Source organism: Citrus sinensis, chromosome 2 (assembly GCF_022201045.2).
Source record: "Citrus sinensis cultivar Valencia sweet orange chromosome 2, DVS_A1.0, whole genome shotgun sequence".
Taxonomy (NCBI): domain Eukaryota; kingdom Viridiplantae; phylum Streptophyta; class Magnoliopsida; order Sapindales; family Rutaceae; genus Citrus; species Citrus sinensis.
In genome coordinates, this window is record NC_068557.1 from 30,170,460 (window position 1) to 30,194,421 (window position 23,962).

At 35.4% G+C, this 23,962-nt stretch overlaps 4 protein-coding genes across 9 annotated transcripts; 2 read left to right on the plus strand and 2 right to left on the minus strand.

The window, feature by feature from the left end:
- The first annotated feature begins 1,587 nt into the window (after window positions 1-1,587).
- On the plus strand, window positions 1,588-3,091 carry LOC102618573 (squamosa promoter-binding-like protein 3). The gene is made up of 2 exons (XM_006467703.4): window positions 1,588-2,210; window positions 2,728-3,091. Exons 1-2 carry the CDS (start codon window positions 1,741-1,743, stop codon window positions 2,843-2,845), a joined length of 588 nt encoding a protein of 195 aa, XP_006467766.3. The 5' UTR covers window positions 1,588-1,740; the 3' UTR covers window positions 2,846-3,091.
- A 1,096-nt stretch (window positions 3,092-4,187) lies between these two features.
- LOC102617907 (mitochondrial arginine transporter BAC1) lies at window positions 4,188-6,907 on the minus strand. Of its 3 annotated transcripts, XR_003063912.2 has the most exons (9): window positions 6,609-6,901; window positions 6,398-6,487; window positions 5,834-5,935; window positions 5,569-5,673; window positions 5,380-5,478; window positions 5,121-5,309; window positions 4,934-5,032; window positions 4,494-4,737; window positions 4,188-4,409 (listed from the first exon to the last, which is right to left on the minus strand). XR_003063912.2 is itself a non-coding variant. In XM_006467702.4 (8 exons), exons 1-8 carry the CDS (start codon window positions 6,705-6,707, stop codon window positions 4,664-4,666), a joined length of 849 nt encoding a protein of 282 aa, XP_006467765.1. In that variant the 5' UTR covers window positions 6,708-6,907; the 3' UTR covers window positions 4,188-4,663. The 3 variants fall into 3 exon arrangements, 2 of the variants coding, with proteins under 2 accessions (XP_006467765.1, XP_006467763.1); XM_006467702.4 differs by having other exon boundaries at window positions 4,188-4,729; window positions 6,609-6,907; XM_006467700.4 differs by having other exon boundaries at window positions 4,188-4,737.
- Window positions 6,908-7,258: 351 nt separating this feature from the next.
- Window positions 7,259-13,445, minus strand: LOC102617430 (glyoxysomal processing protease, glyoxysomal). 3 transcript variants are annotated; one of them, XM_006467698.4, is made up of 14 exons: window positions 13,283-13,444; window positions 13,120-13,166; window positions 12,842-13,007; window positions 12,699-12,746; window positions 12,514-12,594; window positions 12,073-12,216; window positions 11,280-11,408; window positions 11,016-11,119; window positions 10,554-10,639; window positions 10,381-10,472; window positions 9,565-10,294; window positions 9,289-9,481; window positions 8,009-8,100; window positions 7,259-7,796 (listed from the first exon to the last, which is right to left on the minus strand). In XM_006467698.4, the coding sequence occupies exons 1-14, from the start codon at window positions 13,346-13,348 to the stop codon at window positions 7,534-7,536; spliced, it is 2,241 nt and encodes a 746-aa protein (XP_006467761.1). In that variant the 5' UTR covers window positions 13,349-13,444; the 3' UTR covers window positions 7,259-7,533. The 3 variants fall into 3 exon arrangements, with proteins under 3 accessions (XP_006467761.1, XP_024950865.1, XP_006467762.1); XM_025095097.2 differs by lacking the exon at window positions 13,120-13,166 and having other exon boundaries at window positions 13,283-13,440; XM_006467699.4 differs by lacking the exon at window positions 8,009-8,100 and having other exon boundaries at window positions 7,619-7,796; window positions 13,283-13,445.
- A 4,164-nt stretch (window positions 13,446-17,609) lies between these two features.
- Window positions 17,610-23,284, plus strand: LOC102616925 (putative E3 ubiquitin-protein ligase RING1a). 2 transcript variants are annotated; one of them, XM_006467697.4, is made up of 10 exons: window positions 17,613-18,039; window positions 18,137-18,179; window positions 19,699-19,757; window positions 20,591-20,672; window positions 20,839-20,959; window positions 21,050-21,091; window positions 21,497-22,021; window positions 22,297-22,404; window positions 22,517-22,711; window positions 22,878-23,284. In XM_006467697.4, exons 1-10 carry the CDS (start codon window positions 17,832-17,834, stop codon window positions 22,908-22,910), a joined length of 1,416 nt encoding a protein of 471 aa, XP_006467760.1. In that variant the 5' UTR covers window positions 17,613-17,831; the 3' UTR covers window positions 22,911-23,284. The 2 variants fall into 2 exon arrangements, with proteins under 2 accessions (XP_052290093.1, XP_006467760.1); XM_052434133.1 differs by lacking the exon at window positions 22,878-23,284 and having other exon boundaries at window positions 17,610-18,039; window positions 22,517-22,871.
- Window positions 23,285-23,962: the final 678 nt, after the last annotated feature.

Here is a 23,962-nt window from a genome sequence, read left to right on the forward strand (position 1 = left end):
TCTATTTGTATGAGTGTGTGTGTGTGTGTATAAAGCTTTGTCCATTCCATAGGTCTGATCATTACCTTAATTTTTTTTTTTAATACAAGCAGTCAAGCAAAATCCCTTTTTTTGGATCATTAATTGAGCCTCCGTCAATCATTCTATCTCGCAAATTCCATTATCGGGATATACTCCAAAAAGCAAAAACGTTCCTCGCTTTTGTGTAAAACACAGTGGGTTCGATTCGATGCTCCGTTAGGCCCAGTACTATATCAATCTGGGATTAAGATTTTGGACCTTCCCCAGCCCAAGGATTGGACCCCAACTGCCCTCACGCCCTGCTATGCACCATCCTGAGAAACTATAATTATTGGTGCCCAATAGCCATTGTCGAAGAAGGTGCGGCGTGCATACTGCATGTCAAGTTTCTTTCACGGTGTTATTATTATTATTATAATTATTGTTTATTTTAAATCTTGTCTTCTTTTAGCTTCAATCAAACTCAAAGATTTGGGCAAACAGTTCATCACAAAATATCAGCAGCTACCACTAAATCAGACGAATAATATACAGAACAAATCTTCACTTGGAATGAAAATATCAAAGGCGGAATCATACAACTCATCTAATTAAAACGCATTCGGTCCTGTAAGTACATGAACTGACATGTGCAGCTCAGATGCTGCATCACCATGGTTAATGGTTATTGAATTGAATTCAATTCAATTTTCCCTCGTACATCTGGGGACCAACTTTGGCTTAGCGCATATATATATATATATATATACATACACACAGACACTTGCTAAATGTGCTCAAATATTAATTGCCTGTGGTCCTTTTTGTTAATGGAAGATGGAACGAGTAGTAATGGGCTACGTCAAGCATATTATAGGTTCCCCTCTTAGCTGTAAAACTGTTGGGCGCACCAAAATGACTTGCGAAAAATACACAGAGAATTGAAAACGAAGCAGAGAGAATAAGATGCAAAGAAGATCATCAAATTCTCGCGAGTACATACGTGTTATAAAGTGATACGTTGGTTTGTCTCAGACATAGATGATGGAACAATAAAAGTTTTCCCCATTCACCTTCCCAATAATACACCTAACATCACAAGAATTCGGCCCCCTGTTTCGTGAAAACGACTGTCATTAATAATAAAGAGAGAGAGAGATTTCCACATGCATGCATCCGTGTAAATTGTAAATTTTCTCTATCTCTATCTGTTCAGAAAGGGAAAAAAAATGAAAAAAATTATAAACACGTTATGATGTTTAATATAGACGATCATATACATATATAGTGATCTGGTTCAGAATCTTTAACTTTATTTTATATATATATATATATGAAATTAGTAAAAATTAATTATAAATAATATAGGTTATTGTGGCCTTCAATTCTCAAATTGAAAGAAATTAATATTTCGATGCTTGGATTGTCTCGAATAGGAATAGCTACCTAGTTACCCTAAAAAATTGACCATGTAACAGTCAATTATATTGATGCAAAATGAAGAGAAAATAAGTACCCCTTGAATTGTACATTATATCTCTATAATTGTGGGGTCGAAATTGACGCGGAGAGGAATCACATAAATGAAATTTCCTTTAATTCGAGAAATTAACCAATCCAGATGTAAGAGTCATTGGAGCTAATTCTTAATCTTGATTGATATAATAATTGAATTAAGATACTAAGAATTAAGCGATTAACGGTTGATGATAGGGAAATAATATTCAAGAAATTAGGAAAATGGAAGTTGTGGTCCATCACCATCACATATATTCTTCACATCATCAACTTTTCAAGGGATTTTATTTCTTCATCTCCTCTTCAATTCTTGTGATCAGCGCTAGCTCCATCTCTGTTTCTTTGGTTACTTGCTTTCTCTTTATAAAAAGAAAAAAAATGGAAGCAAGCAGAGCTGAAGGAAAGAGGAGCTTGAAGGAGGATGATCAAGAAGAAGAGGAAGATGATGAAGATAGTGGTGGTGGTATTGCTGGAGAGGAAGACAAGATCAAGAAGAAAGGCAAGAGAGGATCAAGCAGCGCCGGAGCTGGGGGTCCAACGACATTTGTATCTTGTCAGGTGGAGAATTGTAGGGCTGATATGACGGATGCCAAGAAATACCATAGGCGACATAAGGTCTGTGACTTCCACGCCAAGGCTCCTGTTGTTCGTGTCGAGGGTCTTGCACAACGCTTTTGCCAGCAATGTAGCAGGTCAGCTTACCCTATCCCTAATTCCTCCTCTATATTCATATTCATATATTTTTTCATCCGCGATGTATAGACCTTTCATTTAGTAATACACAGCACTAGTTATAGATTCTTTTATATTTGTTATATATGTTCATGTTATGGCTCAATTAGATGCTAGCCTGCTAGGGACTCCGGCGTACATCATATATATCAACACACACACACACACACACACACAAAATATATATATATCGATGAGCATGACAAGTCAAAACTTGATGTGATTTGGAAGCCATAGATATATTTTAAATCAATGCGAACAAAGATAGGCATCGAAATGTGGAAGTGGAAACAAGAGTCCATTTTCATTTATGGATGTATTTTAAGGTCGTTATCAGCTGTTATAAAAGGCAAAAGTATTAAGGTTTGTTGACAACATTCATGTTACCATAATTGAAGAAACCCATTTTCAAGTGATGACTCCTTGTCGTGCTGGGCTTATTTGTCCCTTTCCCGTGCCCTTCTACATAATTTATAGGTTCCATGAACTGTCGGAGTTCGATGACACCAAAAGGAGTTGCCGTAGACGTTTGGCCGGGCACAACGAGCGCCGCCGGAAAAGCTCAGCTGACTATCATGGAGAAGGCTCAAACTGAGAGTACGTAATATTAAGGATTAATTATGGAGGCAGGCGAATAAAAAGAAAGAAGAATCGTTTTTACCAAATAACTTTCTCATTATATGTATGCCCCTTGCGTCGGCAATTACCTAGCGTGCTCTCTCTCTTCTGTCAATGCTCGATCGACTGTAATGTTAAGCGCCAGATGGTGCTCCAAATAATCTCAAATAATTAAGAATTATTATCTTAATTAATACTTAACAGCAGTATGCTTATGCATTTATTTTGCTTTGTTGTTACTGTTAGGACTGCGTATGTTAGTACAATTTAGAGTGATATTATTATATATCATCCTTTTTTTTTTTCTTCTCCTAATCTTATACAATTAGAAATAACAGAAGAATGCAAAGAGTTCCAAAAGGACTCGAACCATGTCTTTAATGTGAAGTCATATGGGTTCACCACTCTGCTAGCCGAATGGCTCTACCAGCTTCTTTCTTGGTTCGAATTTCATTTACATGCATTAATTCAATTCAGAATTTAATTTTGACAACTAAAATAAATATTTTTTTACTTTATTAGTTTTATTTTTTTATCTCAAAATTGTTGGCAATAATTTTAATATCTTTAAATTTCTTATCTTATTTGTTAATTGAATAAGGATAATTTTAGATTTTCACAATGTATATACGGATATATATGAAATTATAGTAAATGTAAAATTAATTCTTAAAATTAAATTTAAAAGGCTAAAATTTATTTATAGGATAAAGTGAGTTTTCAAAAAAATTTATCAAGTACCAAAATTAACTTTTAATTTTTTAAATGCAATTTGGAATGGACCCTTAATAATTAATTAAGTTACTATAATTATATTATTTCACAAACGTTTATGTTATTAAGCCCCGCCCCCCCCCCCCCCCCCCCCAAAAAAAAAAAAGAGAGAATGCTTAATTGAATTTTTTTTTATCGCTAAATGCTTCAGTTTCTTGCTGCAGTTGTTGATAGCAAGGTTATGACTTACAATTAAACAGAAAAATAATTTCCTATGACTCATTAGTTGTTTGACAAGCAACAACTGAGTCATATAAAAAAATTAATTTTGAGTTGTAACTGCCTTAGTCTTTGGAGTTCAATTGTGTTGAGCAATTTGTTGGTGATTATACCAGGTTTTGTCTGTCTGTTTTTATAAAGGGATAAAAAAAAAAAAGTGCGGTGCTGCTCAACTCGGCCGGCCATTGATAGGTGTAGCCTTGAAAGCAAAGGGACACTCAAAGTGAAAATTTCTTAAGATGATGATTACTGAACTGTACAAATCCAGATCAATTGATCAAATATATATGTAGGAAAGCTTGTTAGCAAAACTGTAAGCAGTAAAATCTCCACAACATAAACCATCTTCAATGGCATAAACTTGTCAACATATATGTGTTCAAAAATTTCAATCAGTTTTGATCATAGATTCCATAAAATTGATTCTATGATCAAGCTCAATAATGTTGAACAGGACATGATTAGAAAACCAAACCAATTCGGCAACCCTTCCTACAGTGCACTACAGGCTCAAGACAACAATAGCGCTTTTTGTTAGACCAGGCCAGCTGCAATAGAATCGAATTCGAATATTGTACATAAGAGAGATGCTCTTATCTTTTACCCCAGGAAAAAAAAAAAATCAAGCTAACCTCAGTGTCAGTCCACATCAAGAGTTCCGGAACCATATTTTGCTGAAATAGCCACTAATGCATGAAATGGGAACAAGAAGTTAGTGAACCTTGTGTCTGGTACACCATGCTAGCCATGCTTTATCCCTAGCAACTTTCCAGCTAGTTCCCAGGTAACAATTGCAGTTGCATTAGCAGGAAATGCCCTCATTATAGTAGGACCCAAACCCGTATAGCATCCTTTCAGACCAGCTCGCCTGTAAATCTATAAAAGTGACTATATTAGCCCCCACTTGTTAACAACATATGTTTTGGAAAAATTACAGGCCATATTCCCTTCCCTCTCCACTCTACCCACCCCTTCCATTTCTTTTGCATTATCTCACATATAGAGATCATGTGGATAATTCATGGAGAATTTAATCCGAAAAGGTCAAATAAGAGGAACCAGCATATTATACCGAGTTTAAAATCTGAAAAGGATTTGTAGAGGCGTTTTTATCTGGAGCAGTCTGGATAATGGTTTTTGCAACATCCAAAGGTAGAACAGCTGACCAGAACTAGGAAACAGAGAAGGTAAAAAAGGATTAATGTGAATGAGAAACACAAAAGAAAAAAATAGAAATGCAAGGCTGTCAAAATGCTTACAGCTACACCACCAAGACCACCACTCACGATCCCAATTCCCATGTCAATCAAGTTACTGTGATCGGATGAAGCAGCTTTCAGTTTCAAATGCATGTAATAACGAACATGCTCATAGACACTGAAAAAGACCGCATTTCCTATAGCTTCTCTTAAAAAAGTCGTAGATCCTCCACGAAAAATGGCCATGACCTGAATGCTAATCCATCAGCTCAAGATGATACATATGTTTTAAGATGCAGTAAGTCAAGGATTTACTCACCCCTTCCTGTTTGACAGTTCTTAGGGCGCAATCAAGAGGACTGGTGTATCTAACAGACTTTGGGACCAAAGAGTCAGTGCCCTGGACTTGCATTCTACACTGTGAAGCTCAGTGTCACAAGCATAATATAGGTAACAACTGCTTATAGGGGAAAATAGAGTGCAAAAGGTAACTTTCTAATTCACTAACCTTCACTAGCTCTGATGGACATAACACAAAACTGATAATAGATCCACCAAAAGCTGCTGAAGGAATTATTACATTGGGTTGTGGTCCACCACTTTGTACCCCTCCCTTAATTTTGGAAAAAAATAAAAGTTCATAAGTGTTTGATAGGTAGACGACGCGTTTAAGGAAAAGTATCAACGGTATTATTGATGGAAATGATTTGTGGTTATCATTTAGTGCCGAGTAGAAACAGCAAACAGATAGTTCAATTCAATGTCTTACAAACCTGCAGTAGCTGTTTTGTTTGGGAATAGATACCAAAAAGAAGTGAACTCTCAAAAGCCATCCCAAGGAATGATGGCGTTGCTCCTCTGTAGAGTCCTCTAACCTGTCAAAGTCAACGGCTGGTCATCCTCCAGGCAAGATCAAAGCGAAGAACTACGAGATAGGGCAGGACAGGCAGAGGAGAAGCAACAGATAATTAAAAAGCAATGTCAATTTTATCAAGATGACTAATACACTTGTGCGTCTAAGTAGTTTATTTGTTATGCACATGTACAAACATCAAATACGAAGGCCAGCCTTATATCTCAAACCAAAGGACGAAGAAGAATGCTCTAAAAAGGCCATCATCACCAAGCAAACAATATAATTGGGAAGCCAAGAACAGAAAGGGCAAGTATTCGACTAGCAGTCTAAAAAATGAAATTTCGGTTTGCCTCTAATTTCTAAAGCCCAACAACTTCACTTTGTGCCGAGGAAGCGAACAACGTGAACTGTTACATAATAATCTATCAGAAATGCACAATTTTGATTAAAAGAAAAAAAAAAAGTTAACAAAAAAGCATACCCCTTCAGTTCTGAGTATCCTTGCAGTGCAATGCAAACCATTCTTGTACCTAATCCCATGCACTTCAGTATTGTGTTTCTGCAGCTTCACCTAATAAATTAAACAAACATATGATATACCCATAATAATAATAATAATAATAATAAATAAATAAATAAACAATTCAATTGTTAAGACAACAAGCCAACCCTTTTAGTTTTTAGTGTTTTACCTTGACGGTGTCGAAAGGATGACCGACAATGACGGTAGCAACACCGGCGATTAAGCCTGCCACATACTCTTTGTAACCGGAACCCCAACTCTCTTCCATCTCTCTACTTTCCCTGAAATTTAAAACCCTCTGCTTTGTCGTGTCCACGTCTCTCTCACTCTTTCCCTCCCAATTTTGGACGGTTCAAGTTCAACGACCTTCATTACTAAACAATACTCGTGAGATCGCTGACCGTGTTTGTGCGTGCGATATATTTATTTATTTATGTACTTATTTTATTTTTTTTAACTGCAGTAGACAGCCGCTTTTCCAAATTAATAACATTTTTATTTTATTTTACTCTTCTTTACTTTATATAGTATAAATTTTTCTTAGTAATTTTATATTGTAAAAATATTGAATTTGGAACGTATATGAAAGTTTGTTTGGAATTAGTTCCCGAGATGATAGAAGTAAATTAAATTTAATGATATGAGGAAAGTAATATAAATTATATAACCTGCTTTTGAGATGATCAATTAATTGGACCCAAATAATCTTTAATATATATATAGAAAAAAAGAAGGATTTATTATTTATGAATTGACCAAAGAAGGGAGGTGCTGGCGAATCATTCGATATTCTTGGCCGTTCTGCGAATTGCGATCATGTTCATAAATCACTCTTCTATTGTATAACCAGATGCAGGAATACGGAACAAATCAGTAATTTTCAGCACATATATGATACAATGTTGATGTTACAATTATCTTCTACCAGGATACAACTGCAAAGACACAATACCACCAGGAAAGCTCTCTACCACGAACTGCTTCCGTTATTCTAGCAAACAGCAATCTGTGAAATGGGATCAGGCAGGTGCAGCTCACCGTTTCATCGGGTTACGGAACAAAATTTTATTTGGAGCAAGACCGCTGCCCGGTGGTCATAACTTGCTGCGAAAGATTTCTCCAGAAACCCTTTCTGCATTTCCAACTTGAGTTGAATGTTTTAGAACCTCTCGTCTTTCAGCTATAAATTTAGCAAACCGGGAACCCTTCCCTTCAATGTTATCTTCCAACGCCGCCTGCGGCAGATCGGGTAAACTAGGACCTTGCTTTGGAGATAATGGTGGCATCAACGCCCATACTGATGCAAGGTGTTTGTTTGGTTCATCAAGTTTACGAAGAAGAGAAACCTCCTGCATATCTGTTCAAGTCAAAAGGATACTTCAGAGTTTGCAAAAATCTCTCTACCTTCAGCAAAAATAATATAAACCTCGGGATGGAGTTGATGTTACTCAAAAGACAGTTCTTGGTGCCTACTGTATTTCAGGATGTAATTACTTAATGAAATGATAATTTGAGCTAGATCATCTCATCATGAATGTAAGTGTCAAAGCAATTCTTTAGATTCCTAACCTCTTGCAAACTCGAAGATGGGTCTCAAAACAGCACATGGAATGCTGAAGTTCAGATGTGGAATAACTGTCCCACCACCATGCCTTGCATTACTGGATCAAGAATACGTATCATTAAATACAGTTCAATCCGTAAGCACCGAAAAGCTTAATCAACCATCGAAACTAATATTTTCAAAATTTCTCCTCAACAATCACAATTTGTAATGTTCGAAGAACGTCACACCCACCCAACATAGTCTATGAAATTATGATCGATATCACAGTTCCTCTGTCACATAAATAGCCTCATGCCAAATTCGTGGCCAAGTAGAACAGATTTCAGTTTGAGAGATCTAAGAGCTTCAAACAACTTTGTTTCTTATCTCTCCACTAAAACTTCACATATAATCACTAACCACGAATCACATAAAACCATAGAACAATAAAAAGGAGGCTTCCAGGCATTTCAATTCATGGGAAAAACAAAAGGATTTCCTAATACAAATCCAAACCAGATGATATTTGTGAAGGAAAAAAGGAAGAAAAGAAAAGGAGAGGATTCTTTTCCAAAACATTCTCAAGTCTGGGGAAGGGCAATCAAAGAGATAGTCCCAAGAAAAGTTCAACTTTTTGCTTGGTTGTTGGCCCTTGGTAAACCTAATACTGGTGACATTATTCAAAGGCAGAATCCTAATGTGCGTTTGTCTCCATCTTCATGTATCATGTGCAAGAGAAATGGCAAAAGTGCGGATCATTTGTTTTTGTATTGTCAAACTGCTGTCCAGCTGTGGCATAGATTGTCTCAGGCAGCTAAAATCTCTTGGGTGATGCCAGCTTCTAGTATTTCAATGCTTTCAGAGTTTATTCATGCTTTTGGGAGAGGTGAAAAAGCTATACTGCTGTGGCAATGTCCAGTTATGGCCACTTTCTGAGTGATTTGGCTTGAAAGAATAGAAGGATTTTTGAAGATTCAGAGGAAGATGTCATCTTTTTGTGGGAAAGAGTGCGATTATTAGCTTCTCTTTGGACCAGTTACTAAGGAATTTCCATTCATCTAAACTAGGAAGGGGTGTTGGCTTAATTCTATGTTTTTGGTTTTTGTTTTCGTTGCCCAACTTTCATTAGTCTTTTAGGTTCTTTATTTGTGGACTTCTTGTTCATGTTTTGTAAGTATTGCTCTCACTAATACTAGTTTCTTTGTTTCCTATCAAAAAAATAAAAAATAAAAAAGATAGTTGAGCCAACAACTTGGCAACCAACATAAACTTGCTCATTTTCAGACAACTTAATTTGAAGTACCTTGTAACAAGTCCAATCATATGACCATCCAGATTGACAACAGCACCACCACTACCACCCGGATGGACAGCAGCCGTTGTCTCAAGCATAACTGGATATGCTGAATTCCTTTGAAGAGTGGATTGACCATAAGATGGCAAATTTGCTTTTACTACTTTTGCTACCACCCCAGAGCTAACAGAGGGGGAAAGGCCTGCAGAATTTGAAAGCACAAGAATCTCAATTACAGTAAAGTGCAAAGCACAGCCAAAACTGATAAATGACGAAGTTATTTACCACATCTTGGACCAAATAGCCCATGTCCAATGACGTAGGCAGCTGATCCTAAAGACGGCTGACCAAAATCAGCATCAATAGGGCAAAGCTGATCTGGAATATACCCAAGCTGCAGAAGGGAAACATCCAAAGGTCCCTTACAAACATACACTATTTTAGCATCACACCAAATCCAAGGATCCAGGTGGTCTAGACGGACACGTATTTTTCTGTGGCCTCTGGAAAATGAACTCAACTTATATGCCCTATGTTCATCTACAGAAGAATCCACAATCTTTGGCATCTTTGGCGGCAAAGTCTGACTCTTTTGGTACTGATCAACTCCAGTATGCCCAGAAGATGCAGAATCTTCAGGTTGAAAGGAAACTCCATTTCTCCAACCACTTACAGTTGTTTTACCAAATCTCCAAGGTTCTAACAGGTGAGCATTTGTGAGTATCAGGCCTCGATCATTGAGCAGAACACCAGATGCCCATACACCATCGTCGATTGTAATAAGACATACAGAAGCCAATGCCTTCTGAATTGGTAGTGGAGACCGGCAACGAGAATCAACATGCTCATACTTATAACAGCAGGCCCCATTTAAGATATGGCTGTTAAATAATAATGAGTTCCCTACAGCATTCAAGTTTCCCTTGTTAATATGGATCTCTTTTTCTGCATTTTGGGGCTCCTTCAGCAGTAAGTCACTGCAAGCAGTTGCAATGGCTTCCCACGGAATCACCAGCTGTTACCCAAGGCTATAGTTGTGTATAATGCAAAAACTATGAGATAGTTACAACAATAAATGAGAAACGGATCTTTGCAAATTACCTGAATTTCAGCACCGCTCTTTTGCCTCAATGGTCGGATCAAGATACCAACAAAATGCGCGTGTTCACCAAAAACTGGACCACCTTCCATTCCTAAAAAAATAACCAGAACATAAAATCAAAATTTACTGACATCAAAAGAACCACAGAAAACATAATAGAGAAATGTCTCACCAGGAAGACACCGAATATCAGCCATCAGCAATGATCTGGTAGTTGACCTAGGAGGATAGCAGTTGGCAACAGACCCCATAGAGACACTGGTACAAGCCAGCACATCAATTTAAATATGCTAATGACTCGTATAATTGGAAACGTAACTAAACAATTAAGATTTTCTCTTAATCGAACAAACACGAAAACACAAGTGAAATCTTTCTTTTACAGACTTTGCGAACCATGGACTTCGTGATATTTTGATGATTTTGTCCTCTGCTTAAGCAAAAGTAATTTATTCAACTAAGGTAGGGGATAAGAGGATACACAAGGAAGATAGAGAAATGGGGAAAACCTTCAGTAAATTTAAATGTATAATCAAATCCAATATTTCACAAAAAGTGTTTCACAAGGTGAACTATGTCCTGAAACAAACAAGAAATTCAAACATAAAAGAAACTCACAGCAAAGAAACCCAACCTGTTAAAGAAGTGCATGGGCGAGAGGACACCAAAAGGAGAACCCACGGCTAGAAGGAGATCTCCCCTTTTATTCAAGGGTGTTAGGGCAATGTTTGGCAAATCCTAAGACATAATAACACACAATGTTAACATCTGGCTCAAGTTTGCAAACTAAATTATATCAGCACAACAATATTACAGGATTTCATCTGTTATTATGAGTTATCACCAAAAAGTACACTGCTTAGAAAAGCAAGAATTGACAACTGAAAAGAAACTTCACTTTTAAATATGAGGAAACTCCAAGGATAGCAACTCTTGAAGTCGACTTGCTCATAAGACTTAGATTGCTTGATTCCTCCATTGCAAATGGCCTATGGCTCTCCATCAAAGATATTTTGTTGCTCTCAATCTGAGGAGATTAATTTAAAATCAGTGTCACGTAATATACAACATATATTAACATCAGAACAAGCTCCATTGTTTTTTGGCAGCATTACCCAAAAAAAGAAAAAAATACTGCTTCAGATATGATCTTCAAACAATTTGTTCTTTATTGACAATAGGTAAGTATATCTTAAACTCTTTGAGTTAATTTCACAAGGTACAATTTCAATTTTTTTTTTCCCAAATCAAATCATTTTCCCATGGCCACCAAGGAAGGAAAATGAGTGATAACTTGAAAAAGGAGAAAAAGAAGGGAAAAACTTTAACTGCTTGATGATTCAACACCCTATGGATATTGGACCGACCCCTTGCTTGTCAAACTCCTTTGTGTAATAGTTGTTCATATAACTAAATCCTCTCAAATTAAGCTGGGTCTCTGCAGCGCGATTATTTGCAGATCACCACGCATAAACTCTCAAACATTTAATTTTGGCTATAAGCAACAAAAAACAAAAAGGGAAGAAATTCAGACATAAGCACCTCTTAACTTCTTATTAAACCAATTACCAATCAATGTTTAAAATTCAAAAAAGAAAAATAGAAGAGCGTGGTTACACCCAGAATACCCAAAATAATATAAGAAGAGCATTTGATGAGTGAAATAAAAAAAAACCTTAAGTAATACTAACCGAAGTCTTAACAACACCCATTAAAGGCTGGGAACTGTTATTATATGGGGCCAGGGACCACCCGACCTCCCATTCATGCTCCGGTAAGCCTGATGAAGCTTCCATAAGTGATTGGAGAGCAAGTGAAGATACAGGGATGTCAACCTTCAGGAATTAACATATCGTCAAGAGCAGTTCTTTAAGAAATAGTAATAAACTCTCAAGACAACTCAACTTACTATGTCCAGTACCATTGGTGGAAAGCATTATATGCAACTTGGATACAGTTGAAATTTCCAACTTCAATGCAGTTGAAATTGAAGTATTGTAATATGAGCAACTTATTGTAACATGTGTTACCAAAATTAACACGATAATCAATCAAACATGCTAACATGCTAACATGCTAATACTAGCTTATAAGGCTCTTTAGCATCCATTTAACAAACATTAAGTACCCACCAACATCATAAGTTGTGCTGTAACCCATTCAGGGGATCCTTTATCCACATCCTCATGTTCTTTCTCTGACCTCAACTTGCCCTATAAATTAAAACACACGAACACATTCCGTCAAAATCCTACAAAAATTCACTTCCAGAAAACTACCATTTCAACCAAATAAACAACTCCATGTCATCTTATACCTCTACCAAGAAATCAATCTGAGAACCAGAAATCAACTCAGGCTGGCCCTGCAGAAAATAACAAAAACCAAAAATGTTCCAATTACTCTAAAGACCAAACCTCAGATCAAAGTGAAAAACAACCACAAAGCTGTAGCTTCTACCTCGCTAGTATCCTTGTCTCGGTATTGAGGTAACAAAAAGGGCTCAACAACAGAAGCAACAGTCACAATTAAACCATTAACGCCCCAATTACGCTCAGCAACCTTAGTATCAAAAAAGCTAAGAGGCAGTAACATCCCAGAAGCTGAAAGCGTCGTCTTGCCAGAACTAAACTTACCCAGAAACAGAAAATTCGATAAATAAATAAAATAAATTGGAATAATGAAATAAAATGCAACTCTGTTCGTGCTGATGAAACCGAAGAAACAAGCTGACTGACTTGTATTGATGGAAAGCGTGTCTTCTCATCTTAAGCCCTTTCGGGTCCTAAAAATTTAAGAAAATGCAAATAAATAAATTTTGAAAAAAAGACAACTACAATTCAGGCACCATAGAAGATGAAACGAAAGAAACATGTGAACTAACTAATAAGAGCGACTTACAGGGCCTTGAACTCTGACCAAGACGCCGAAATTCCGCGAAAATTCGGCCATTTCTGGCAAGCCCATATGGAACTATTTGTTCGATCGCCTTATGAAGTTGGATTGAAATGAAATTTATTGCTACAGAGCAAGAACAAGCTAGCTTTTAAAACGAAAATGTTTCAAGGCTTGCGAGCTGCGAGGCGGCCCGATGAAAACGACGTCGTTGCATATCGTTTAATTCGGTTTAGTCGCGGTAATTTTTTATTTTTATTTTTGAATAATGATCCTATAATGATTTGGGCTTATTTTGCCAACATCCCAATGTTTTGATCTCAAATTAAGTGAGTTTATTAAAAAACTTAATTAAATCTTAAACATACTTTTTAATAATTAGATTACGTATTGTCTGGAAATTATTTTGAGTTTATTAAAAAACTTAATTACATCATAAATTAGGATTTAAAGATGGGAGGATTCATAATTTGCGGATGAAAAGACATTTTAATTTAGGTAACTACTTATATAAGTGTTTGACTGAATTTCTATTAAAAACAATAAATGAAATAACCTGTTTTTTTTTTAACTAATTGGGTAATTTCAATTAAAAAAATAATTTTATAGAAAATTTATAGAGATGTCAAAATTAAAGACCTACTCTTCTTAATATTGTATTTCATTTGTTTTGTCAGTAGTAATCATTATTTAAGAGTAATGTTTTTCATAACCATTTAATATCCTTATAAAACGCTAGTTTCATATTAAATAGTTCAATTGCGGGAGAATATTACATAAAAGAACAGATATAAATCTAATTAAATTAAAAGAACAGATATAAACCTTATGAGTATATTTAAATTCTAACCCATGATATATATTTTTATTTTTTTATAAACTCAATCCTAATTTCAACATCCAACAATGACAATTTCCCCATTAATTCTCCACATATGAGGTAACTGGCAATGCAGATTAATCTTGTTATTATTAGCATTCTATGATTTCATTCTCCTCCTCACAAACTTGAGCACAGGCTAATAGAAATTTCACGATAAATTAACCAGCAATGAAAAGTAGCTCATGTAATTACTCCATAAAATCTCATCAATAAATTCCGAAACAAAATCAAGAAACTTGATACATTGCTACAAGAAGCAAGAAATTCAAAAGTAAATAAAGCAAAAATCTATTCAATCGTTCGAAGTTCCGTTACTCAATGCAATCTTAGAATAAGAAAATAGTTATTGTTACGTACCACTATTTATATGCACGTAAAAATTAAATATAAAGATTAATATTATGTATATTGAGAGAGATCTGACCTCATTCTGATTTAACTTTTCAAAATGTTTTCGATGTATCGGTATGAAATGTTTTGCAAATAAAAATTACAAGAGAACGAACAAGTCATGAATTCGTAACCATGAAGTTCCGTAATGATGGAGGGGATCATAAACATAATATTAACTAATTTATAATATTGAGCAAAGAATTTGACTGAGAGTTAAATTGAATATAAAATTACTGCTAAACTAACGAATAAATTCAAAGAGTCGCGTTAAGTGGGGTAACATTATCTAACTGATAAGGATTTTTAACACATTTCACATATGTGCAAGTAGCTGAATAAGTTCTAATCACATATGTATCACTCTTATTAAGTAAAGCATACAATTTGAATTCTATGTCCAATGCCTAATTTGGATCTCCATAATGATCCCTCCGTTATATGTAGTTTTTCTTAGTTCTTAATGATTTGTTAGATTTTTTAATACAGTATTGTTGGATTCTTAATTTAACGTTGAGCTTATATATGAATAATTATGCGTTGTTAACTGTTATATAAGGTTAAGCCCAATTAAAAGTGATCTACTAAGATTTTCGGTAATATGACATTTAATGTATTTAATAGGGTGTGAACCTTTAATGTGTAGATATTTAAGGATAAAAGACAATAAGAAAAGTTGTCAATATAAGTGATCATGGTCCTTAGGACACGCGTATTTTTCTATTTTTTTGGACATCTCATAATGAGAGAGAGAGAGAGAGAGCACATAGAAAATTAAAAGATTCTTTAGGAGAACGTGTTTATATGAAAGGCAAATTACAACTCTAAAAAGTAATTCAGCGTTATGAATTCAGGTACGCTTCCACGTAATTTGTTATTGATTCTTAATAATACGACATGAATGTTCTTAAATTATAGGTGATGGTTTTTAACCAAATAATTTATTGTTCTAACATAATCGACTCAGAAATTAATCCTTTTACGGTATGAGAATGATAAATTTTTATGCACCCCTTCATAGAAATTGACCTTCACATTTTATCTGTATTTTTCCCCACTATCTAATGTTCCCTGGATTGTCGTTATTAGTTTAACCCCCCGCATTCTATTTACTTTAGGACACAGCTGAATTTATGCCATTGCCTTTTGCTGCCTCGCACAAACCACTGGTTTATCAAAACTACTGATGATTTAGTGGATATCCTTACTCACATTCACAGGAATAGGCAAAGACGATAACTGGCAACCGAGTTAATTTCCCATTTAAAACAATAGCCGCTGAATTTTAATACTTAAAATCTAACGACTGCTTTGTATATGGATACAAATTTGGGTATCAGTAGCCAGACCCATAAAATATACTATTTAGATAGATTTTATTCATTACACTTTTTTATTGTGGATCACCTTATAAGTTCCCAGCAAATTGCATACATTGAAAAAAATATTCTAACTTTCATGTGGATGCCAATTAATGTGGTTGGTAAAATGTGCTAGTAGATAGAAGACGACTAAAATTAATTAAATGAGAAAATCATTCAAGACATGCAAAACAGTTAAAGTTAATTTGGTTTAACTAACTACAAAAGGGAACAATAATTTTTTCCCAAAAAAAAAAAAAACACTAATTGTTTTAATTGAATATTCGTTAGGATCCGACTAGGAACCATTAAGTTATTGCTCTTATTGGATCAAGGTCAAATCTGATTTAAACAAACAAAATTTATATTTAGGAAAAAAATTAGGTGACTTTTAGGTTTAGATGTATTTTTTTGCTATTCGGGGCAAGAGGTATAGCTATAGTGGTCTTGGAAACGAGCTTAGGTGATTTAGGGAGATGAACTTATGTGTTTTGAGTTTAGAATAATATAAAGAGCTTCATGGAGTTAATTTAAAGAGTTGTCATGAGGAGCTTAAGATAGCTCAACAAATGGAAAATAGCTCTATAGAGCTTATTTGGGGACCTTAGTGGAACTCGTAGAATAACTTAGTTGAGCTTATATATGAAATGCGATATAAGCATCAAAATCAGAAATAAGTATAAATAATAAAGAACATATAAGATTTTATGTAATTTGACCTTTTGGCCTACGTTTATAGGAGTAATAATCTCCAATCCACCATATATGTGAAGTATTACATAATTTACTTCATAATATCAACAAAACCTTATTCTAGGTTGTTTATGATGAGTAATAACATGAAAAAGATATGGGTTTGTGAAGATTAGAGAGTTTTCTAAAAAAAAAAGAATAAAGAAGAAGCTTTTTTTAGAAATGAGATAGCCAAAATTTTCTATGTAGGTAAAAGGAGATGAAGTAACCTCTTAAGAGATCATATCCGAAAAAAAAGGTTTCAAAGAGTTGAATAAAGCAAAAAAAGAGAGATAGCTTCTTCAAAATTAAATATATGAAGCTTATATACATGTTCTTAAGGATATTTTGTTAATTATAGACACTAGCAAATTTTCATTTTTTTAATCTTCACAAGTAAGTTTATTTTAATATTTTCACCTTTTGTCCTTATCATGACATCTATGAGCTTTGAAGTTAAGAAAATCTTTAACTTACTTTTAGCCTCCATAACTGAGCATGTGACAGTCTCGTAGTGTTATGGTCTTGTTATTTTTTAAGAGATAGTAAAAGACAGCTGACGGGAGCTTCTCTTATTGTTTTGTTTAAAGAATTTTTATTCTTATTGACTCTTTATTCATGGCAAAAAGAAGATATTTTGTTTTTTTTTTCTAATGACTCTAACTACTAAAACATAGGTTTTAATTATATCCCATGATATTAGGCATATTTATCGAAATTGTCTTTTTTTTTTTAATAGAATTTATCTTCTAACCTTTGAGAACTATATTTCATTCGATCAAATGAACTGACTTCACCTAGTTGATTTTCTTAGCCACGTGTGATCAGGTTATTAGTCCATATTCAACAACCATTAACGTAAACTTGAAAGACAAATATAAAAACTTAGCCATCGAATTGGCATGAGCGTATACAGTAATTATACCTTAAAAGAAAATTAAAAAGAAAAACAAATAGTAAAGCAAGATATTAAAGAAAAACAAATAGTAAAGCACGGGGCTACACATCCGCCTCTCTCTTCTCTCTCAATTTCTAACACTGAAAAAAAAAAAAAAAAAAAAAAAGAAGAAAGAAATAAAGGTCAAGCAAGAGCAAGATATTCACCACCTTCATTGATCTCTCTTGCCAACCCAAAGATCGCTTATTATTTTCTCTGTGTCGTTGAATAAGAAACAAGAAAGTGGAAGCAATGCCAGCACAGAAGCGCTCTTATGAGAACGCCACCACTAATAATAATAATAATAATCACATTATTATTACCCCGTCAGAGGTCGTTGAGGCTGTTCTCGATGATGATGGTGATGATACTCTGCAACGCGACCACAGTAACAACCTTGAAGAGCAGCAGCCTCCTCAGGATTCTACTCCTGCTGCTGCTGCTGACGTGGACGGTAACGGTACGTACTGCTTGATTATTTATTTGTGAACTGCGTGTGCATTTCGTTTTGGGTTTTGATTGCTTGTTTTTTGCTTTTTTTTTTTCATTTTTTGCAGAATCTGATCGAAGCCGTTCGTCCGGTGACGGAGAGAAAGACGAGTATGTTTGTTATAGTGTGTTGTTTGGTTAATTATTTTCCTCATATTGCAGGTGTTTGACTCTGCGATTTGCATGCCTTGTTTTGTCTTGTGTTTCGTGTTACTATCTGTTTCTTGCTTTTACAGCCACGTTCAAGAAATGGTCTTGTCAGTTCGGCATTTCTTTCGTTGCAAAATGTGTCCGTGTGCCCTCCCGTTCACAGAGTTTAGTCTTTAGCTTGTGCCTGTGCTTTCGTTTAGAGTTAATTATGGTTACAGTTGTTACTTAAAATGGGAATTATGTGGTTAAATTTGCATGGGTTGATCACTGGGTTGCCTATGATGTCCGGGATTCGGGGTTTTCCTTTTGTTTTTGAAGTTCTTGTGGATCAATTTAAGCACAGTTATGGATGGAGGAGGTGGTTTACAGAGTAGCTCAATCAGGGTCACATAATTATTATATCATGATATCTGTCCAATGACAGGCCAGTTGATCTGCTTGCATGTTTTAAGATGTAATTTTCCCAGTGTTTTATTGTTTTCCCAGAGTTGTTCAACGCAACTAAGATGCAATATCGTATTAGCATTTTCCCTCTCTGCATGTGAGGTGTTGGCTGGAAACTGGATTTGAAAGTCAATTGATATTCTCATGCAGTAATTGAGATGGTTTTGTAGAGTTAGTTGCCATCGACATTCCAGTGCCTCTTGCATTCACACTCCACTTACATTTTAGTAAACATAGGGTGAATAACAAGCATAAGTCTAAAATTATTCCTTGCCCATCATTTCCTTCTGTGGAGAAATATCTGCTAAATGTTAAACGGTGGTGCTAGTCAGGCGAATGTGGATAGACGATCAGTTTATTGGAATATCTTCATTAATTAATTTCCTTGAAATTGATGCATATTTTATGTTATATTATAGTTTTTTGTCTGGATGCTTGCAATAGAATAGATGATTTGAAAAATTCTGACTTCAGATATCTCTTGGTATTTTAACACACGTGGTCATAGTTGTATTATACAGTCATTTTGGGCTGCAATGTGCTTTTCTTTCCCTTGCATATGCGTGTGACAGACCAGTGCTTGTTAGAATAGGTCCAATTACACCTTTTGCTAAAGTAAGGGGTTTGCTGGAAGCTCCAAATATTGAATATCAAATGACTACTGTAGTTCGATCATCAGGATAATGGGCTTGTCAAGTTCCTTGTTTAAACACCACAATTAACTATTATTTCCATGTTGTTATCCATAAGAATGTTCAATAAATTGCTTCATGATGTATGTTTCCAGATAGAACTCTTGTGTATTTGACAGACTTTGTTGAACACCTTTCTTATGTTTGCTTTGGGAGGTTTATACCTTTAAGAGCATAGTACTCTCACATTAGATAAGGTTATGCACAAAATAGAATTAGCAGCAGCCAGGTTTCATTGTCTAAAAATTTCAATGTAACAAAACCATATTCTTGCTATGTCCTAGAGTCTCATATTAACGATTGGTGTTGTGACATAACATTTTTGTATTGGTAAATGTTTGCAGGTTTGTTATAGTAAAATTGTCTGATATACGCAAGGAAGTACAGTGTCCAATCTGTTTGGGTAAGATTTTGGAATACTTTGTTACACATGTTTACTTCTACATTCCAATAGATTATATCTGACTATTTGAGCAAGCATCATAGTCTGCATATATTATATGAGAACATTGACAAATACTGTCCTATGCATCATTTTGGGTAAGCAAGCTTTTCGTACAGTGTTATACATTACCAAGGAATGTTGTTCAATAGTTCCAGAATGCAACATAATTAATCGATAAACCTACAAATTTCTATCTTAGTGTTGAGTTGAATTTTCTGTAATGTTGTGTTGCGATGTTTTCATCCTTTTTGTTGCATACAAGTTGACAGAGACATCTTTCTACAGTGGCACAGCCCTTAAGCTGAGGCATATAATGTGAATCTGCTGAATTTGCTGGCTTATATGAAACCTATATATTTATATGTTTCAACCATTTGAGCAATTTATAAGGTGTAAGCATCAACTGCCAGATATGTGTTTTGGGAAGCATTGCCATTTTATTGAGAAACCCTTAAATATAAACTTCAACTTCAACTTGCTGGCTGTATAGCTCTATGTTCGCAGCTTGTTACAGGAGAGATGTTATTTTCCAGCAAGTGAAGGAAAAAACTCATATATCTTCCATTTTGATTAATTTTTTTCCCCTCAAAAGAATAAAGTTGGAATTAATCTTACTTCAATAGTTTGTTGGTTATTTTGAAGCACGAGGTTGGCGAGATGCTCTAATGCAACTCCAAGATTTTAACTTATATGGGTGCTGATTACTGTTATAAATTACATGACATCTTCTGCTTTTTGTTGATGCTTGACTTTTGCAGAATTATTATTGGTTTTCCATTTTGTTTCTACAGGGATCATTCGCAAAACAAGAACAGTGATGGAATGCCTGCATCGCTTCTGCAGGGAATGCATCGACAAAGCTATGAGGCTGGGGTATGTTTAAAGTATCTCTTTTCTTTTTATTTACTTGTAGCATCATTGGATTCAAATTTCCTAGTTTGATATTGGAATGGATGATCTGACTAAATTCACTTCAAAAAAATCTGACATGTAAGTTAAGAACGTCTTTCTTGAAAATTTAAATGACAATTCACTGCAGGAACAATGAGTGTCCCGCCTGCCGCACACATTGTGCTAGTCGCCGCTCTTTGAGAGATGATCTAAACTATGATGCCCTGATTGCAGCTTTATATCCAGATATTGACAAATATGAGGAAGAGGTATCATTTAGCTTATTTAGTGCTTCTCAATTTAGAATCTGATCTCTTTTTTAATTGAAATTCAAGCATTCATGTTTTCACCTGATTTAGGAATTGGCTTTCCAAGATGAGGAGGCAGCTCGCAACAAGCAGGTGATACACTACAAGTTTGCTTATGAGTTTCCCTACAAATCTCCAATCCTGTTTTTCCTTTCCCTTTTAGCTCAGTGAAGAATGGATTTTATCTGTTTGTTGAATTTGTAAGCTCACCTTTTAACTTTCTTAGCTCCTATCTCGTGTGCTATGTTATACAATAGAGTAAGAAAGCAAAACAGGCTAAATGGTGAAATAATCTGTTTGTTTCTGTGAGTTGTTGGCACCACCATTAACTTTTAAACTTTCATAACAGTAAAGCCTTGAGTTTGAATAATGCATGCCTTCATTTTTGTATGCATACCCTTAGCCTATCTAAGTCTATTACTTTTGCATATGGCTTTGGATGAAAAATATAATGTCTTGTAAGTGATCAAAATTGTCCATTTTGGATTATTCAAACAGATCCAAGCTTCCATTGCGCAAACTTTCCAGCGACAAACAGAAGCTCTGGGCAGAAAACGGACACCTAAAAGCACATCAGCATTGCGAAGATCACATGGTCGCTATCGGGATACTCCTTTGAGGGGGAGAAGAAACTATCGAATGACTGAACTTCAGGGGTCTGATGAGAATGATGATGCAAATGGGGATGCTGGCAAAGATTCATCTTCTGCTGATGAAAGGTCGACGGAAGTCAGACCAAAAAGACGAAAAAGATGGTATGGAGCTCGGTTTTCTCAGTCTTCTTCAGCAGCTGCTGGTACTGATGGAGGTGGTGATGAAAATGACTCTGAGGTACATAGAGAATCCATGGGTGCATCTGTTGGGCTGATTGGTCCTTCGGAACGGCTTGCCTGGGGCAAAGGTGGTATTCGATCTCATACACGACACGGCAGTGTGAGTGGTAGCAATGGTAAGAATGCCCGAAATAACCGCCTCTCTAAGTTGGTTGATTATCTCCAAAGTTTGGAGGAAAAGGATGACCAGGTAAGGTTGCTTTTTTTTTTTTGGTTTATGATACTGTTGCTACTCTTGTGATAAAAAATCATGATTTTCATATGTGGCTTCCAAAATTATCTGAACTGAATCCAAAACTTCTTTTTTCTTTTTTTTTTCTCAATGCAAATATAGTTCACAGCTTCTTTATGAGCACCAAATTCATGAGATCATCATTCGTCATTGTTTCTTAGAATCTTAGTTCTTTGGCTTCCTTCACTCTTCACCAACGTGATTGGGTCAATGATCACTCCTCTTTATTTCAGTTGGATATGCACCTCGTGCTTGTTTCTTTGGATGAACAAAGAATCCCAGGTTTGCAGCAGCCATACCTGTGCTGCAGGCCTACACTGTCTGTTAGGCACTTATGCCAGGTGACTCTTGTTTCATCCCAAGTCCTTTTTATTGTTAGATAACGTCTAGTTACAATTAGATTTATTCGGTTTTCATCGCTGAAATTGGTTTTTCTTTGCCTGGTTTCTGCAGTATGTTGCTCACCAGACTGCACTGCAAGCCAGTGAAATTGAAATATACTTGGTTAAAGAGTTGCATTCCAAAATCAACCTCCCATCCTCTTCTAACTCTCTGATGATAGATCCTTGCAAAGATAAGCTGCAAGTTTTAAATGAACAAGAAACTTTGACAGGACTTCAAACTCAAAATTTGGGACATGGCTTCCTGGTGAGATATATTTTCCTAATACCAACATCAATAGGTAGATTCATGCACACACTTCAATTAACAACAAAGCATGGCAAGCAACATAGTTTTTTAATTCATTCTTGCTCATTGATTCATACTTTGAATATCTGACTAATTTTTTTAATCATGTTATTCATATTTGCAGCTTTTGGCATATCAGAAAATTTTGTTGAACTGAGATGAATGATGAAATATTACTGCTTGCTTAAACAAGTTGTTTCGTCATATATTTATAGAGTGATAGTGTATACAATCATACTCAAATAGGGATCACAGGTAGGTTTCAATTCTTATAGCTTCCATGCTCTACGACACATTGTTCGGTATAGTTCTAGGATGGAGAATCAGCAGTTTAGAATTAGGAAAATAGTGGCCATTCCAGTGACTTCTTGTAGCTGGATGTGAACAGACCAATTGTTTCTAACAATGTGATTATAATTGTCGCACCATACAATATGCACTTTAAATTCATCAGTGGTTTTCCTGATGACACAAAGTAAAGCTCTGTTCTTATTTCTTAATTCTGATCAATTGAAAGCAGTCTTTCCTCTACTTGTTGGTCTTGGATAAGGATTTGGATCCATGGTAGCTGAGTTCTTGCTGACATTCTGGAAATTTAGTGTCACCTGGCTTCTATAATATTTAACACTTTGAGATTTGTTCTCTTTTTTTCCTAATGCATTTATTTAAAAGACCTTTTATTAAGTAATTTTTTTAATTCATTTAATTCCAAAAAACTTGGCTATAAAATCTCGATCTCCTCCAACTGTGTGCTCTTTTTATTCTCTCTTTCTCTCTCTCTTTTTTTTTTTTTTTTTCATCAAACTTCTTCACCACCTGTTCGACTATAAAAAGGCGCGGCGGATTCTACGCATAACTGTTTTCATAGTCTTTGTTGGACACCTATAGCACTGGGAGAAAGGGATCGGACTGTTTGCTTTTGCCCTTATTGTTCCGAAATTTTGAACTTTTTTGTCACTGCTGACTCTCTTATGTGATTGTTTACGTAAAAACTTTAAACAGTCAATTAAAAGAATATTTCAAGAATCAAGGTATACATTGATGCAATAATTTGCTTGGACCAGGTCAAGACATACAGGATAGCTTGGAATGACCCCCCATTCATTATCGCCTTTAATATGTGGTACCAACAATCGCCCTCTATTATTTTTACATTACGCGGCCACTTTAGAACATGGCTGGTGACAATTATTATCTCTTTTATCATTC